The 18,967-nt window shown below is 32.5% G+C and overlaps 1 protein-coding gene across 1 annotated transcript in view; it reads right to left on the reverse strand.

Moving 5' to 3' along the window:
• Positions 1–6,526: 6,526 nt before the first annotated feature.
• Positions 6,527–18,967, reverse strand: part of LOC103236371 (uncharacterized) — a 76,614-nt gene continuing 64,173 nt past the window's right edge. Inside the window, 4 exon segments of the mRNA XM_073019525.1 lie at positions 6,527–11,663; positions 12,744–12,927; positions 14,241–14,286; positions 14,289–14,450. Of these exon segments, the coding sequence (XP_072875626.1) occupies positions 11,307–11,663; positions 12,744–12,927; positions 14,241–14,286; positions 14,289–14,450 (749 nt within the window). The 3' untranslated portion in view covers positions 6,527–11,306.

The raw sequence follows: 18,967 nt of genomic DNA on the forward strand, positions 1-18,967 counted from the left end.
CTCTGGCTACCCTTAAGATTTTTTCCTTCATTCCATAAGTCCTTTTCAATTTTGTTATTTCTTTCCTATTAAATCCACACATTTCTCATATTTCTCTTAATCGAAATTCAGAATTATTATTTCCAATCAAGCACCTCATACAGTACCTGGCACAAATTATAGAAGGCAAAAGGAGATAAAAGAATCTTCATGACGTCAGTCACTGTTCTATTCAGTGAGAAAAGGGTGTTGGTGATGGCTTTGAAGTATGTGTAGCTTATGAGATATTAAACATTGCCAGAGGAAATACAGAAGCTTAATAAACTGCTAACCAATTTTATGAATAATACTAAATCAAAAGTTATATTAGCTCCTTATAGGGTAAAATACATAAATACTACACTGACACTTTTTTCTTTATAAATAGGTGAGAAAATTATACATGGGAGAAAATAATGTATCCACAATTTTTAGGAAATTAGCAAGGCTCTTGCATAAACAATAGTTTTTAAACGATTTCCCATAGAAATCTAAGATACTACAGAGGACATAGCAGTATTAAGGGATAATGAAGTCACAGCTTCAGAGCCTCCATCCTTTCTTTAGCAAGTTAGCTCTTCTTGTACCTGTTCTGTTTTATACAATATGGTTGTATCTAACATTTTTTTAAAAAAAAAAAAGTTCTGTTTTTCTAAAAAATTTCAAGCTATAAAAGTCACTGATTAAGTCAAACTCCTTCATTTTACAAAACAGGCAACACAAACTCAGAGCACTTATGTCTTACTGTAGGTCACAAAGTCAATTAGCTCCAGGCCAGAAATGGGCTTTAGGTCTTCTGTCTGAGACTGGCATTTGATGCCAGTGATTTCCTCCATATTTAGGAGAAATGTATACATTTAAAAATATAACTCAGAGAAAATACGTGCATATGGTAAAACTGTCTTGTAACTCAGACATGTTTAGGTGCAATAGGTTAAAAAGTAGCTGTCCAGCTAAATAGTGAATTCTAAAATTATGAATACAAAGTAAGCAATAGAAATTAATATAATAACATCTCTGAGTGACAGTCAACATAATCATTTTGTAAAAAACAAGTTTGTTAAACTCCAAAAAAAAAAAAGAAAAAGGAAAAAAAGGAACTCAAAGGAGAAAAACTTTATCAAGCCAGGTGATATTGAGAAAATTCTTAGAAAAACTATTAATTTTCTCCAAACAGGACTTGACTTACCAAAACCAATTAATAAATGAATTATCCATGTTCTGGGTTATTTTTAGCAAAATTGAAGACACAAAACAGATTTCTCTTCACCGTCTAGCATAATTCTATCTAACCTCTTGTCATTAATTGGTACATACAAAGAAAGATCTGAACTTAATTTCAAGGATAACTTAAACCCATGCACAAATAATTGGTGAGCCTTCATTTCCCTGGCTTCAAGTTTCCATGTGAGGGCTCATGCTGTCTCTACTTTCCTCTTGGGAGGAGGGAAGATTTATGTAATGAGTAAATTTGGGCAAAGCACATTGAGTGTATTTGTTTGGCTTTGAGTCCCTTTGCAAACGTGTGTCTGCCTACAGTGACATGAGTTTGGATTGGCTGTCATCTCTGCAGGAAGCTGCCTGCTCCTGTGGCAGTGTCAAGTATCTCTTTCTTCCACTTGCAACTGTGTGTAAGAGCCTAGTCTGAGAAGAAATGTTCAGAAGCTCACTGTGGCTGCACATCTGAGCCACATCTTCCCATGAGTTGTCATAAGTCAGCAATAAAGCTGCTATGTTGATGTCTGTCCATTTGATTCTTATGTTCTGAACTCAGAGAAAAAATAGGAGTGTCATTTGCAACCTACCCCACCACAGCCCCACCAAGATGGCTACATAACACTTGTAAAAATGTTTCCTACTTCCTTGACTTTGTAACTTTATATTCTTCAACACAACCCCCCATGTTAACAAGAGAAAGGGCTGGAATAAAGATTGTAAATAAAGAAATATAGTGAAATCAGGCCGGGCGCAGTGGCCTGTAATCCCAGCACTTTGGGAGGCTGAGGTGGGAGGATCACGAGGTCAGGAGATCGAGACCATCCTGGCTAACATGGTGAAATCCCATCTCTACTAAAAATACAAAAAATTAGCCAGGTATGGTGGCAGGCAACTGTAGCCCCAGCCACTTGGGAGGCTGAGGCAGGAGAATGGCGTGAACCTGGGAGGCGGAGCTTGCTGTGAGCCAAGATCACGCCACTGCACTCCAGCCTGGGTGACAGAGCAAGATTCTGTCTCAAAAAAAAAAAAAAAAAAAAAAAAAAGAAATAAAGAAATATAGTAAAATCAATCACAATAGTAAAGCCCAACAAATACAATGTTCACTATTTCAACAATAACTTAGTGACAGGCTACTGTTACATTGTACCTGATATTATAAGTTTAAAAATATTGCTGTATTGTCTTTTTGAGACCAATTTGATAAATACATATACATCACACACATACTTTTCCATAATTAATATATTTTCAAGTAACCATGTTGTTAAATTAAAATGTAATATCATTCTGTATTTTAAGGAGCAGTCAAGTTTTATGACAGTAATTATGCACTCCCATGTAGTATAATCAAATGTTTGCACATTTAAACCACTGCAATTCAAGATCAAAATATCAATAATGTCTGAAGGCAATTATACTTGCTAGTTTGTGAGTATTAAATACATGCACTGTGTCACAGAGAAAGAAAATGGGGAATACTTCATTGACCAAAGACCTGATAGATGAAGCATAGATCCACACATATATTTAAAAAGTGCAACTCAACATTCTGTGGAAAATGTGCAACTCAACATTCTGATATGACAGTTTTCCACCATGTGACACAAAGTTCCACCATGTGGCACAATGTTCCACCATGCAACACAATGTTCCACCATGCAACACAACGTTCCACCATGTAAAAAGCTACAGTCTTAGGAATATGGTTTTAGCTTGGACATATCTATATAACTACATTTAGAAAAGAAGTTGCTAAACTGAATGAACATTTGAGAAATAGAAAAGTTACTTAAATAAATTATTAGAAACTTTTTGAGTCAGTAATGTACTGGAAGTCCAAATCCAATCAATGTAGAAATGAGTCTTCCTCTCTCAAACATTTAAAAAACATGTACCAAGTGACTACTGGGTGCCATACATTGTCTTAGACACACAGGTACTATACAACTTTCAAACCTAAAAAAAAACTTTAAACCAGCTAAGTCTTATCTTTCATTAATGTGGTATAAAGTGAAGATTTCAGTTATCACAAAAACATTCTATGTGCAAAAGGATCCAATGACTGATGTATTTTTGAAGCTAATTTTAATTTTTGAATTTTACAATATAATTTTTTAAAGAACCAATAAAATTATAAAATTCCTTTCCATATATGGAACAAAGCATCTCAGAATTTAAATAAAAACAAAGTAAACGTTTGGAAAAAGTATACATAGTTATCTATGATAGCTATCATAGTGTTAAGTGGTAAGGCTAAACTTAATGTGTTGGTGACAGGTGCAAGAACTGGCAAAAGAGATCAACATAGAGAACACTGGCTTTGACATCTAGCACAACTTCCATCACATGCAACAAAAATGAGGTATTATAATCAGTTTCTCTACTGTTTAAAAAACGGCGTAAGAAAGAACTTCAAATTAACAATATTCCAAAATATCACAACCTTGTAAATAAAGAAGATAAATACATTCAGTATCAAAGCGATTTTAACATATTTTATGTTAGATTTAGATATTTTAACATTTTACTTTCTAGAATTATAGCCAAAAATGTCTAAATATCTTCTTGTTTGTAATGCTCCCTCCAAAAACCTACCTTTTGTATTATTTTAGATAATCTGTACCAACTCTCATGGTATTATTAGATGTTTTCCTAGTAGAAATAATTAAATTTTAGCAACTCTAGTAGGCACCTTCTTTCTGTATCTCTAAGAGTTTTGTAAACAATTACATAAGAACTTTTTCAGGTCATTCTAAAGAAGTTATGAAAACATGTCACTGAATCTTCATAGAATTATTAAGTCAAACATGATTTGGCAAACCAATTGCCCACAAAGGAACCCTGCACTCTTTGGAACTACTAATGAAGTTTAAGATGAACTGTCTTTCAACATATCTGGAAATACTAAAAATAAATAGCATTTTGCCCCCTAAAAACTAAGAGAAAATATTTTCTCAAAAATCTTTGCTTGCACTACATTTGTATTTATACATGCTTTCATTATCTTGTGAAATTATACATGAGCTGATTATTCTGGAAAAAAAAGATAAGAAAATTTCATATGTGCATCATGATTAAACTTCACAGTAGTATTTAACATTCTTCCTCTTTTTGTACCCAGAAGTGCAGTTTTATGACCCTGAAGCACTTAGACCCTGATCATATCACTCTTTTTTCAGAAAAATAAAACTAAGCTATCAAAATAATTAAAAACTCAGCTAGCTAGGATCATCTAATTTATGTATTAAAACAATCGTTTAATTGTTCCCCTTTATTTAGCAGCAATGCTGTCTGAGAAAGTTTAGATTTGCTCCTCTAGAATTTTTTAGAATATGAAGCCAGGTAAAGAAAAAACATTTCATTACATAAGCATACACTACTTTTCTCTGCATTAAAGAGACTGTGAAATCACCATCAAAACTATAAGCCAATGTGCATTGATTGAAATGGGTATTTCAGTGACAGTGATACACATTGAAAACTAGTTGCTACCTATTTATTTTAGTTCAAAAAATTGTGGGTTTTTAAATAATTTATTTTGTTTTTGTTTTTTTTCTCAACAGGGACTCACTAAGTTGCCCAGGCTGGAGGGCATTGGCTATTTATAGCTGTGATTATGATACACTACAGCCTGTAAATCTTGGGCTCAAGTGATTATTTTGCCTACTCAGCCTCCTAAGTAGCTAGGATGACTGCACACAGTTTTAAAATTTCTCCCCCAGTCAAAAAATGGAGTATCTATCTATCTATCTATCTATCTATCTATCTATCTATAATCAATGCTTTAATTTATATATCTTGTCATTGTTGGCATCATTTTGGGATCTCCAGAAATGGATTCTCACTATGAATAAAATCACCTGGTTGGATTGTAAGATGTCTGCTACATCATCAAGGTAAATGGGAACCCTGCACAGCTTTATGGAATTCTGGGTAGAAAGAAGATAATGGTTTATGTGTGGTTGTAGTTGCCATTAAAAGACTCAATATCATTGCCATATTAGTCATCAGTAATTCAAGTGATAGACATAAGTGAACATCATTTAAAAAATTTAAAGAGTTGAATGATTTAGCTATTTTCAAGCTATTGTCAAATTGCACAGCAATAACAGAGAGTTTACAAAAACTGAGAAAAAAAGTGATGTAGGTATAATGGCAATTAAAGACCCAGTCTTGTGTAAAAAAATTGTAAGACTTTTAACTTAAAAACAAAACAAAAATGAATCCTTTAAGTGTTCCATGTTTATTTACTTCATAAATGTATTTATTTTAGATTACTTTAAATAATGAACATCTACATGTGATTAACTGTTTGGATGTCAAACATTCACTTCTGATTAGGGGCACAAAACTTGAGATGGTACAGGAAAACATTAAAAGTGTTATGAACAACAGTTAAACTCAAACCAATCAGAAAGTAAGCCAAAACATCTCAAAGTATATATTTAGTTACTAGGGAATAATATTCACTTTCTAAAATGTAACTTAAAATGCAGTTTTTAAAGCAATTCAAAATGTGTTACTTAAGTTTATTGAATGAAGTTAACAAATAGGTATTTCATAAAAATGAGAGCTCCAGGGACTTTTAGTAAAATTTCTGTTTTCTTTCTTTGTTAACACAGGTAATGTTGACCATTATTTAACACACAAGTCAATTAACTCAGTATTTCACCTACTTAAAAACAAGAATTGCATCAGAAATCTGAAAACCAAAGGAAGAAAGATAATACAACTAATCTTGAACAAGTAGGTCTTCGCACTGTTATTTTATGTCGTAGGCTTCAGGAAGAAATCATGAATTTTTCTTCTAAAATAAGTATTCTGTTGACTCAAACTATTGGTAAGATTTCCAACACAAGGTAATTCTGGGACTGGCCTCCTAGCATGAGTTGTGAATAAAGATCTGGTCTGTCGTTTCTCCAAAAGAAGTTTCTTACTGGTCTCTGCTTGTCTCTCATGAGTTCCATGAAGATTGCAAAAGAAAAAGCTTAGTATTTTATTTTATCCTACATAATTAGAAAAGGACTTGTATTTAAAAAGAAAACCCTTCTATAAGAATAAATAACATTTCCCATTAAACCGTACTTTAACAATGAAGATGTGTGAGAGCATGCCTAATGTATGTAATTATAGGTTTTAAATTGTTCTTAAAAAGTACATATATATTTTAGGAGGATTTCTAACAAAAAGTTTTTTTTTTTTGCCTGCCATGACTATTCACTATGTAGAAATATATCAAAACATCATGTTGTATTTCTTAAATACATACAATTAAGAAACTAAAACTGAAAAAGCTATAAATATGTGTTTATTAAACCAGTTTAAAGATTTAAAAAAATTATCCCTCAAATATATTTTCAGGCGTTTGATTTAACATTTCTTGTACATTTTCACGCATTATTTGGGATCAATTAAGCATTTGACACTGAGAAGTAATTCACACAAACAACTCCTAGGGGAGACAAAAAGAACTAAAACAGCCTCAAAGGCAGTCAGCTACTAACATTGTGACCAAGGCATCGGAGGTGGGGCCTGTCCTTCTGTCTTCCACACACACCCTCAGGCTAACAAAAGTGTTATTTTTAACCATTTTGTGAATTATACATCCCTTAATCTCTGTATTAGTAATTCCCCATTTCACAAGGATGTTTTTATAAAGAATAAGAAAACTATACAGGGTGTTTTCTCAGGGTGCTGTCTAATGATAATTCCCAAGATCACTACCAAAGAAAGTTAATTTACCAACTGCCAGAAAGTGAAATGTAGTAGTAATTGTACTTGACCATTTTGGTCTCAATTTTAATCCTCCAAACAATAGTTAAACTTATTAGTATTTCTATTTGGGGACATGCTGAAAAGCCATTTAATGATAATACTACTGTCTGAATTAAATGCTTCAAAAATACTTAGCTGAAAGACTAATAGATCAGGTTGACTAGATGTGAATCGGAAGGGGAAAAAAAGCCATATAAAACCAACAAATGTGGAAGAGACATAAACTCTCCTGGACAAACATTTGGAAGCTCAGTTCATTTACTAACACCATGTTTCCATAATTATATTATCTAGTTAACTTTCACTTCCCACTGATGTTGTGACCCTGTCTCACTAAAAATTAATCTTTTGAGGTAAATTAATGAGCTTATTTTCTATAATTATATTTTGACTGACTAGTTCATTTGACAACAAATCCCTAAATTTTAATTCCTCTAAATAGAGGTGCTTATATTTTTCTAATTCTGTTTTATTAAAGTCTTCTACAGTTTTCATTTTGGAGAGTTCAGATTCCAGATCTTTAACTATCAGCTCCATCTTATTTATTGAAACAATACCATGCTCTCTTAAGTCCTATAGGTTTCCTTGAGTTTCTGCTTGTGTTTAAACAAATTAAAAGTACAGTAACAAACAATTTAATTGGACATTTAAAAATAACTAAAAGAGTATAATTAATTTGTTTGTAACACATTGGATAAAAGCTTGAGGTGATAAATACCCCATTTACCCTAATGTGATTATTATGCATCTCTTGCCTGTATTAAAATGTCTCATGTAACCCATACATATATATGTATATATATATGTACACAGACACCTACTGTGTACCCACAAAAATTAAAATTAAAAAGAAAACAAATCAAAACGGTACATTTTAAAGTAATTATAAGCTTCATAGTTATTGTATATTTGTTTCCTTTTGTTTTAAGTCAGTGATTCAGAAAGCAATTTTAAATACATGAACGAGAAGCTGAAGCTTAAAATACTTATCAGCAATATTTACTAAATTGATAATAGCTAATACCTAGATAGGAGGATGAGTTCTGGTGTTCTGTGGCATTGTAGGGTGAATACAGTTAGCTATAATTTATGGTATGCTTTCAAAAAGCTAGAAGAGAGGATTGGAAATGTTCCCAACAGAAACAAATAATAAATGTTTGAGGTATTGAATATACTAGTTATCCTGATTTGAGCATTACACAGTGTATACATATATAGAGGAGATATCACTGTTACTTTATATCCCATAAACATGTATGTACATGTCAACTAAAAATATAAAAAAAAATCATCTCATTAAAAAAATAATAATATGGGCCAAACTTAGTGACTTACAGCTAATTAATAGTATGTGACCTGACCATCCTCACTTAAAACAGGGGAAGGGGGTACCAAGCGCAAGCAGTTTGAGATAGAGGGCCTTTTCTAAGCTAATGCTGCAAATCTCATGGTGTAACTCTTACCATATTCCGTTTATTCAAAGCAAGTTCCATTTATGAATGCCTAGAAGCTCCAATGTACGTGATCTGGCTACCTGCCACAGCCAACGTTCCAGGCAATGGCCAGCATTAACAACAAGACACACAGCTGAGCAAACCTTCAGATTATTGTACTTTCCCAGTCTTTGAGCTGTCCCCAGGAAAGATAAGAGGAACAGTGACAAGCTGTCCTGGCCAAGCTTCTCCCAAATGGCAGATTTATTAATGCAACAAATGTTGTTTTAACCCACTAAATTGTGGGAGATTGTTAGGAAACAATAAAAATAAAAATTGATTTAAAAAATTACAATAGAAAACTTACACAGTAGGAACTAGTCACCTTTAAAGTATGATCTAGTAGAGGTTGATATTAATTTTTTCATGTCAAACTATGCTAATGAGAAGCAGTAGAAAAGTAGAAGACAGACAGACATAAGAGCTACTGAGGAGAAAGATTTCCTAAAATTCCTCTTAATTAAAAATTCTTATTACTAGGAAAGTGTGCTTCTTTAGGATTTCCACTCAAATTAGGAAATCAGTAAGGCAGGGAAGCAAAGAGGCAAGTTTTGAAGTGCAACAGCTAGAAAACTAAAAATATTTGGTTTAACAATCAAAATCAGACATTATCTGATTTCATAGAAGTAAAATCTTAAGAAAGCTAAGCAGCAGAGTATGAAGTAATCAGTCTGGCATTCATTATTCATTTTCCTTTCCTCAATGAGAAAATAAAGAGAACATTATAGAATCATTTTTAATCATCTCAGAAGTAAAATAAATGTAGTAGGTTTTGAATGTTAATAAATTAAATACAATTTACCCTTTACTGTACTTCACGTTTGTCTATACGAAGAAGTTAAGACCATTTAATCTTTATGTTGTACCACAATCCTTCTTCATATCATACAAAAAAAATTAGCTTTGATATTTTGAAATTTAAACAACTAATTTCACTATTGTCTCTTATAAATTGCCTGAACATAACCTATTTTTTAGTGCTGAACTTTCGAGACTTTTTATTTGAATAGGATAAAATATTTATTCCAAAAAAATGTATGAAGCTATAAAATATACCTGTGCATCTTGATCTATTTAAGCAGAGGGAAGTAGTTACAGAGAATTGTGATTTCTGAGAATGCAGGAACTGTACCAAGAAAAGATCATCCCAGGTGTTATACATAAGAATCAGGTGCCAGGTCAAAAGAGGATCTACCTGTGAACTGCAAGATGATGAATTAGCTCCATTTCCAATGAGAAAAGCTTATAGCCTGGACTGACTCTTCTCCTCCCAGAATGGATAACATCTACAGATGACTGTGCAAATTACAATGAGTTAATAAAACCTAATGCATGAAATAGTAGACTGTAAGAAGATGATGTGACCAAGATTAGATGGAAATGGGACTCAAGAGAGAGGCATTCAATGAGAGACTAAAGGTTTGAATAGAGAAACAAAGGAAAGGACTCTTGTCTCTGTAAGCTTGACTTCCCATCATGTCATGGAGTCAGCAAGGAATAAGCTTGCCATGGAATCTTTCAAGAAACAAAAAGTAAAGATGTTTCTCTATATTGAACTTTTATTATGCCCGATAATATATAGCTGGTAATATGCAAAATGATTGAAAAAGAGTTATCATGTAAGTTGATGTGGTACTGGCATAAGAATAGAGAGATCAATGTTTTAGAATTTAGAATCCAAAAATAGACCTGCACATGTATGGTCAATTGATTTTCAACCAGGATAACAAAATTACTACATGAGAAAAGAATAGCATTTTCAACAAATGGTTCTGGGACAAATAGATATCCATATGCAAAAGAATAAAGTTGGCGTCCCAGCAAATACTATATTTAGAATTTATCTGAAAATAAAATAGCTAAATTTAAGAGCTAAAACTACAAGTTTCTTTGAAGAAAAGACAGGAATAAATCTTTGTGACTACATTTGGCAGTAGCTTCTTAGATATAACAACTCAAAATATGGATTAACATTATAATTTAAAGCTGTGGTGCTTGAAAATATACTAACAGTAAAGTAAAATGGCAAGCCACTGAGTAGGAGAAAATATTTGAAAACTGTATTTCTCTTAGAAAACTTGTATCTAGGATATAGAAAGAACACTTACCATTCAGAAAGAAAAAGATGACCCAATTAGAAAATGGGCAAAGAAAAGAAATATACATTTCTCCAAAAAAGATATACACATAGCTAAGATGCACATTAAAACAAGATTAAAATTATTAGTCATTAGGGAATGCAAATCAAAACCATGGAGGGGTGCCACTTCATCTCAATATAGTGAGCAGCTTAAAGTTCTGATGGCTGAGAGCACAATGCTCACTTTTAAATTGAAGGAAAAACAAGACAAAGAAATACGGGAGAGAAAAATTGAATCATACCATCCTAGACTGGCTTCTGCTGTACAAGACCTGATCAAATTGTGACATCAAGAAAAAGCCAAGGACTTGCTTTCCACATTGCAGGAGATGCTTCTCTGCAAGGCAAAATTAATGTTGATGTGAATAATACAATATATAACAATAAGGTGCTCCATCAACCACTTGCTGAAGCTCAAAGGAAATCCAAAAGCCTAAAAATTAATCTCAGTTATGCAGAAGATGCTCTGAGGGAAAATACATTGGTTTCAGAACATGCACAAAGAGAGCAAGATGAAACACAGTATCAAATGAAGAAAGCTGAACACATGTATATTGAGATGTCCTTTTTGTTAATGATTCCACTTTCAGTTTTAGAGTCATTTGAAGTTCAGCAGTTTTTTCTTTTAAAATCTTAATTTCCTTAAGGTATTTATTTTCATTCTAGCGTTGGTGTTTTAGTTTGGCTATTTCCAGTTTTAGCATGGCAATTTCCTTTTTCATTTGAAGTTCAGCAGTTTTTTCTTTTAAAATCTTAATTTCCTTAAGGTATTTATTTTCCTTCTCCTGGCGTTGGTGTTTTAGTTCGGCTATTTCCAGTTTTAGCATGGCAATTTCCTTTTTCATTTGAAGTTCAGCAGTTTTTTCTTTTAAAATCTTAATTTCCTTAAGGTATTTATTTTCATTCTCCTGGCGTTGGTGTTTTCGTTTGGCTATTTCCAGTTTTAGCATGACAATTTCCTTTTTCAACATGCGATTTTCATGTAGGAGATAATTTTCATTTTCATGAGTGTGAGAAACCTAAATAAAACAAAATAAACTTTTAGCTAGCAGTCAAAATGGCATATCATGGTTCCTCTGAAACTAAAGAATAACTTGTACATTTATACAATGAAAGGGTTTTTATAAGTAGGTATCAGTTGAAGAACCATTGAATCAAAACTTCAAATGCTATAGAGCATAAATTCCCCAAAGTTCAAACATTTATTTGAAGACAATGAATTCATGAAAGTACAAAATAAATGACTAGAGAATTTTTAAGAGCCTCAGAATTGAAAAAAAAAAAAAAAAGTTCCCTGAATTACAACAAACTCAACAGCATAAAATAAAAGATTAATCAATTTGACTGCCTACAAAAATTGGGTTTACACTCTGATGTCTAACTTATACAAGATCCCATACTAAGAGCCTTAGTGCTGCATATATTTAGACAGAAAAAATTTCCCAAAGTTCTTTCAGTTCCTTTTTCCTGAGAATATTCTCTAGATATTCTATTTTTAAAAAATATATAGTTAATTTTAAGAATTATATTTATGAATTTTTGATAAATTGAGACATTGTAACAAGCACTTTTAGGTATCACAATTCTGAAAGGAAAAGATTAAAAATATAAACAAGTTGTAGGATTTTCTCCCAGTCTTATGAGTCTACATCCAGGACCTCTCCACCAAATCTCAGTTAATTCTACTGGGTAAATATGTAAATATAAAAGAAGTCTTCAATTTCAAAAACAAAAGAAAGATGATAAAATCTAGAGAGCCCTACATAGAAAACCATGAGCTTGTTTACTATGACAATAACTTTTGCTTCCTCTTCATAATGTTTGAGTCAGTATTAAATGTTAACTATGTTGCTAGGAAAAAACTACGTACTAATAAATTATCACTAAGTATACGGTAGGGATAATCATTGTTTTCAAAAGCTCTTTGTACTGAAATAAGATACTACATGGATGTCATAATTTATAACAAATAGCCGTAGCTACAAAAGTGATAATTTTAAGATAACATTTTTGTCTGATTTCATAATTTAGAATAATTCATACTAAATCAGAGGGAAATAAAGTTAGAAATATAAAATTTTTATCAGAGATTGATTTACCTGACTTAAATTACTTCTTACACTCTTCACTTCCATATCTTGTATTCTGAGAGCCTGTTCAAGTTCTTGTTTCACTTCTAACTCTTTCCTATGTTGCTCTTCGATTCTTCCTAATTCTTTCCTAAGTTTTTCATTTAATATATTGGCATTTCTTCTCTTCTCTTCTTCTTGGTTTAAAGTCAATCTGCCATTAAACATACTTATCTTAAAATTCATTTTGTTAGAAAATAGAATTCACTGTGAGATATATTTATTACTACATTGGTTTATTATTCCAATAAAATTCCTATATTCTTGAATTTTTTTTTCTTTCTAGTTCTCAGGTATTTATTACTCGAACCTCTTCCAAATGACATACATACTTGAAAAATAGTGAGGAAAGAACATCTTCTAGTTAGAAAGTTTCTCATACTATTAACGACTGTTTCTGTAACTAGCAATGACTGTTATGGAAAAGAATACTGGAAGCTATCCAGCAAATTCATAAGTTGAAAATTACTTTTTAAAAATCTTGCACAGTCAAAATTACTCCTCAATGAGGACAGATCATTTAGAGTTAACTGATTAAAGTGACTGATTAAAGTTAACTGGTTAGTTTTTATGAACAATATACTGATTTATTAGACATAAATATTCATACTTATAAAATATGGCAAGTATCCCTAAAAATAATTTTAATATTAAAATCTCAGATTAGGTTAAATAGTCTAATATCTGATATCCCATATATCTTTTGCTTCTTTTTAAAGTAATGCTTTAAATGTATCTTGTTGATTATTATATATTTTATCAACAAATTTTAAATCTCTTTTATCACAAGACAGAATATAATACTTAAAGAATAAAAATAATATGCATTTAACATAGAACTCTGAATTAATTTTATTTATGTAGGAGAGCAAGAGATGTTGAATAAACTAATAAATTATTCTGTATTTTCTCTACATTCCATGCACATTAAACGTGTATAATTAAAAGAAATTGATTTTGGGGGAGAAAAGAATGGCCATTTCACACTCTGTTTGTTGAGCTGTAAATGAATATAAATTTTCTTAAGAATAATTTAGAAGCAACGAACAAATAACTTCTTATAAACTTCTTATAATTTAGTCAAATATTTTTATATTGAAGAATTTATTCCAAGTCAATAATTAGAAAGGTAGAAAAATATTTGCATGCAGTTATGCCTTGCATCACTTACAATACAGAAATTTAAAAATCAAAAAAATTAATTTGTTAAGTAAGTTAAGTAAGGATTTCCAAATAATGGCCTTCTATATAGCCATTAAAATTGTGATTTAAATAAATATGCATTTAATTATCAGCAGAAATATTCACATTTAAGAACTTGTATTATTTAAAAGAATTTGACACTCTACAAGACAGAGATTTTTTTCTCCAGTTAAACCTCAGAAAGTAAGTCAGCTATTACAAAAATATCCTACATAATTTTAGTATAAATAGTTGAAATATTCATTTAAAACTAGGACATCATACCTCACACTGCAGAGCTCTTGTTCCCATTTAACTTTTTGATTCTCTGTGATTTTATTTCTTTTGTTTCTGATAGTTCCTTTTTTAGTACACAAAACTTATTTTTCATTCGTTCAATTTTTGCTGCAAGTTTTTCACAGTGATCTTTTTTAAGTTCCCTTGCTCTTTTACAAGAAGGAACTGCATCCAAGCTTTTTGATAGGCTAGTTGAATCTGTCTCAAGGAGGAGATAGAAATAAAATATATTAGTACTTTTGGGATATAAAGGGCTGCATATTTTAACAATCACTTATACACTGAACTACTGGGGGAAACTCACTCCTGATAATTGACATGGGTTCTTTTCTATTTCCCTAAGTTTCAGTTGATCTGAGAAATAAAGGGAAAGAGTACAAAGAGAGAAATTTTAAAGCTGGGTGTCTGGGGGAGACATCACATGTCAGCAGGTTCCGTGATGCTCCTTGAGCTGTAAAACCAGCAAGTTCTTCTTAGCGATTTTCAAAAGGGGAGGGAGTGTACAAATAGGGTGTGGGTCACAAAGATCACATGCTTCACAAGGTAATAAAATATCACAAAGCAAATGAGGCAGAGTGAGATCACAGGACGGGCTGAAATTAAAATTGCTAATGAAGTTTCGGGTACACATTGTCATTGATAATATCTTATCAGGAGACAGCATTTGAGAGGAGACAATTGGTCTGACCAAAATTTATTAGGTGGGAATTCCCTTGTCCTAATAAGCCTGGGAGCGCTATGGGAGACCAGGACTTATTTCATCCCTTTGTCTATGACCATAAAAGACAGCCGCCCACAAAGTGGCCATTTTAGAGGCCTCCCCTCAGGGACGCATTCTCTTTCTCAGGGATGTTCCTTGCTGAGAAAAAGAATTCAGTGATAGGTCTCCTATTTGCTTTTGAAAGAAGAGAAATATGGCTCTCTTCTGCCCGGCTCTGCAGCAGTCAGAGTTTAAGGTTATCTTCCTTGTTCCCTGAACATTGCTGTTATCCTGTTCTTTTTTCAAGGTGCCCAGATTTCATATTGTTCAAACACACATGCTCTACAAACAATTTGTGCAGTTAATGCAATCATCACAGGGTCCTGAGGTGACATACATCCTCCTCAGCTTATGAAGATGATGGGATTAAGAGATCAAAGTAAAGACAGGCATAGGAAATCACAAGGGTATTGATTGAGGAAGTGATAAGTGTCCATGAAATCTTCACAATTTATGTTCAGAGACTGCAGTAAAGACAGGCATAAGAAATTATAAAAGTATTAATTTGGTGAACTAATAAATGTCCATGAAATTTTCACAATTTATGTTCTTCTGCCTTGGCTTCAGCTGGTCCCTCTGTTTGGGGTCCCTGACATCCCGCAACATCGAACAAATATATATTGATTGGCTACCATGTGGAACGCATTATACTAAGCTCTGCAGATTAAACAGAAAAAAAAAAAAAAAAAAACCTCTGCTCTTGTTTAGCTTAAAATATACTGAAAAGCAAAGCCCCAGAAAAGTGGCAATTATAAATTCAGATAGATACTTTAAGAAAACAGATTGCTAAGAATAAGATATATACTAGGCCCATGCAAAATTCCCCTGAGGAATGTACGGTTACACTGTGGAAAGAAGATTGAAAAGGAAGCAGCTGAGCAAAGGGGGAAGAAGAGCATTTTATCCAGTGTGTGGCATGTGCTGAAGCTCTAGAGTAGTCTGCCTCCAGCCAAGAGAGAACAACGGGTATTGATTTTTCTTCTTAGCTCAAATAACTAAAAATAAAACACACGAAATGCATTAAACATTTTTTTAGACACTGAACATTAGGCAAAGAAGACGATAATCCCTGAAAAACAGAAAAAAAATTGGGAAACAAACCTTATGAATGTTTCAGCTTCCTGCCTTGACAGAGATTCCAAGACATGACACAGGAAAAAAAAGCTGAAGTGGAACCTACCAGACTCTCTTGGTTACAGTGATGAAGTTTAGAGTCTGGTAAAACCAAAGCAGAGAGACATTACAGAACAAAGCACTAAGGAGGAGAGAGATATAGAAGCAACAGCAAGAAACCCCTGGAAACCCCCTCCCAGTATTTAGCAAAATAATAAAGATTGCATGTGAGACAGAAAACTACCTAAGACCAAGCTGTCATTCTCAGCAAATTCTCACAAGAACAGAAAACCAAACACCGCATGTTCTCACTCATAGGTGGGAACTGAACAATGAGATCACTTGGACTCAGGAAGGGGAACATCATACACCGGGGCCTATCATGGGGAGTGGGGAGGGGGGAGGGATTGCATTGGGAGTTATACCTGATGTAAATGATGAGTTGATGGGTGCTGACGAGTTGATGAGTGCAGCACGCCAACATGGCACAAGTACACATATGTAACAAACCTGCACGTTATGCACATGTACCCTAGAACTTAAAGTATGACAATAACAAAAAAAATTTAAAAAATAAAATAAAAAAAAGACCAAGCTGGGTCAGAGTGGGGGACTTATAAATTTAGAGAAAATCACACCTGGTGCTCACATAGTGGCAAGAAGAGTATCTATTTTTATAGATTTACCTGAAAGACTCAGACTTCACAGGAAAATGAATAGTCAGAAAGGCCTTGCCTCAGGTGTGGGGAGTTAGCTCAAACTATAAAAAGCAAAAATGAAAAGGATCAAGTTGTTTATAAGTAACTCAACTCTATTCTACAATAAAAATCAATAAGATAAGTAGAGCAATAGAAGATACTTTCAAAAACTAAATTGCACTTGTATAGATACAAGTTACAATGCCAGAGATGAAAGCTACACTGAGTAGATATGAGCATAGATTGATTTGCCATCACGAAAGAAAAGATTCACAAATTTCAGACACTAGAGAACTACGGGCAAACTCCCAGCAGGTAATATGTAAGTCCCCAAACAGAGAGGAGGAGAAACAGAATAAAACATTTGAGGAAAAATTGGTTAAACATATTCTAAACTTAATGAAAGCTACAATCCCACAGATCCAGGCTGGAATCTGGCTGGAAGTGAAGAAATGAAAATATACAATTGTAATTTCTTATACCATCTATGATATGATATAATATTACTTGAAGGTGGGTTGTGATGAAGTAAATCCATACACTACAAATCCTAAAAAGCCACTAAGACAGCAAAGCAAAGAGTTATACCTAATAACCAAATAAACTTATACCACAAAAAGATATGACTAAATCATAAAGAAATATAAAACTAGACCAATAACTAAAAAAGTTATACCTATATATATATATACATATAAAACTAAATCATAAAAATTACTAAACTAGTCTGAAGGAAGTAGATAAAGAACAAAAGCAAAACAAAGAAGATCTGGGACTAATAGAAATCAAACAGCATGATGACAGACAACTTTTATCATATCAATAATTACATAATAAATTAAACTAGTCTAAAAACCACTGTTCAAAGGCAGATTGTTAGAATGGATATAAAAGTAAGATCTATCTGTATAATGCCTATAATAAATAAACTTTAAATATAAAGACAAAAATTGGTTAAAGATGAAACAAGATATACCACACTACCACTTGACAAAAGAAGGTTGAGGAAGAGTGGTTGTATTAATACCAAAGTACATTTCATAGCAAAACTATTGCCAGCAATAAACAAACTCATTTTATAGTGACAAAGGGTTCACTTAATCAAGAAAACATAACAGTCCTAAATATTTCTGTACATAATAACATAAATGCTTCAAAATACATGATACAAAAATAGAACTGCAAAAGAAATGGACAAATGCCCAAGTATAGTCTAAAATTTCTAAACCCCTTACTCAAGTGGTAGAATAAGGAGGCAGAAAATCAGTAAGAATATGATAGACAACACGATTCTTTTGAAGTACTCAAAGACTATATTCTAGATCATATCTTAATAAAAGGATCAAGAAGGTTTTAAGTCATACAAAACATATTACCTGACCCCAAAGCAATCAAATTAAAAATCAATAATAAAAATGTACCTGGAACAACTCAACCATTGCAAATTAAGTAACATACATCCAAATAACCCTGGGTCGGTTCAAAAAATAATAAAAAGGAAAATTAGAAAGTATTTTGAACTAACTTCAAATGAAAACGCAACACATTAGATATTGCAAAATGCATCTACAACAGCACTTAAATAAAAATTTTCGGTACGAATGTCTATATTAGAAGACTCTCAAATAAATAATTTTGACTTTTACCTTACGAAACTAAAAAAAGAAGAAGAAGAAGAAAGTAAACTCAGTGGAAGCAGAGGACAGGAAATGATAAATATCTGTATTGGTTTGAATGTTTTTCTCCTTGCAATTTTCATACGCTAAAATCAAATCATAGAGATAGGAGTTTTTGGATGTAATTAGGTCACGAGGGCCAACCCTTCATAAATGGATTTAAGCTCTGATAGAAATAACCCCAGCAAGCCTCTTTAGCCTTTCTGCCATGTGAGGACACAGGGGAAAAGAATGTATCAATGAATCATGAAGTGGTACCTCTTCAGGCATCAAATCTGATGAGACCTTGATCTTGAACTGTGCAGCTTCCAAAATTGTGAGAATTCAATTTATGTTGCTGATAAGCTCCCAACTAGAGATTTTTAAAATAATAGGCAAAGAGAACTAAAACATCAGAGATGGAACTAATAAAACACAAAAATGATAGAAAACTTGAACAATACCAAACACTTTGAGAGGATCAATAAA

Source organism: Chlorocebus sabaeus, chromosome 9, assembly GCF_047675955.1.
Source record: "Chlorocebus sabaeus isolate Y175 chromosome 9, mChlSab1.0.hap1, whole genome shotgun sequence".
Lineage (NCBI taxonomy): Eukaryota > Metazoa > Chordata > Mammalia > Primates > Cercopithecidae > Chlorocebus > Chlorocebus sabaeus.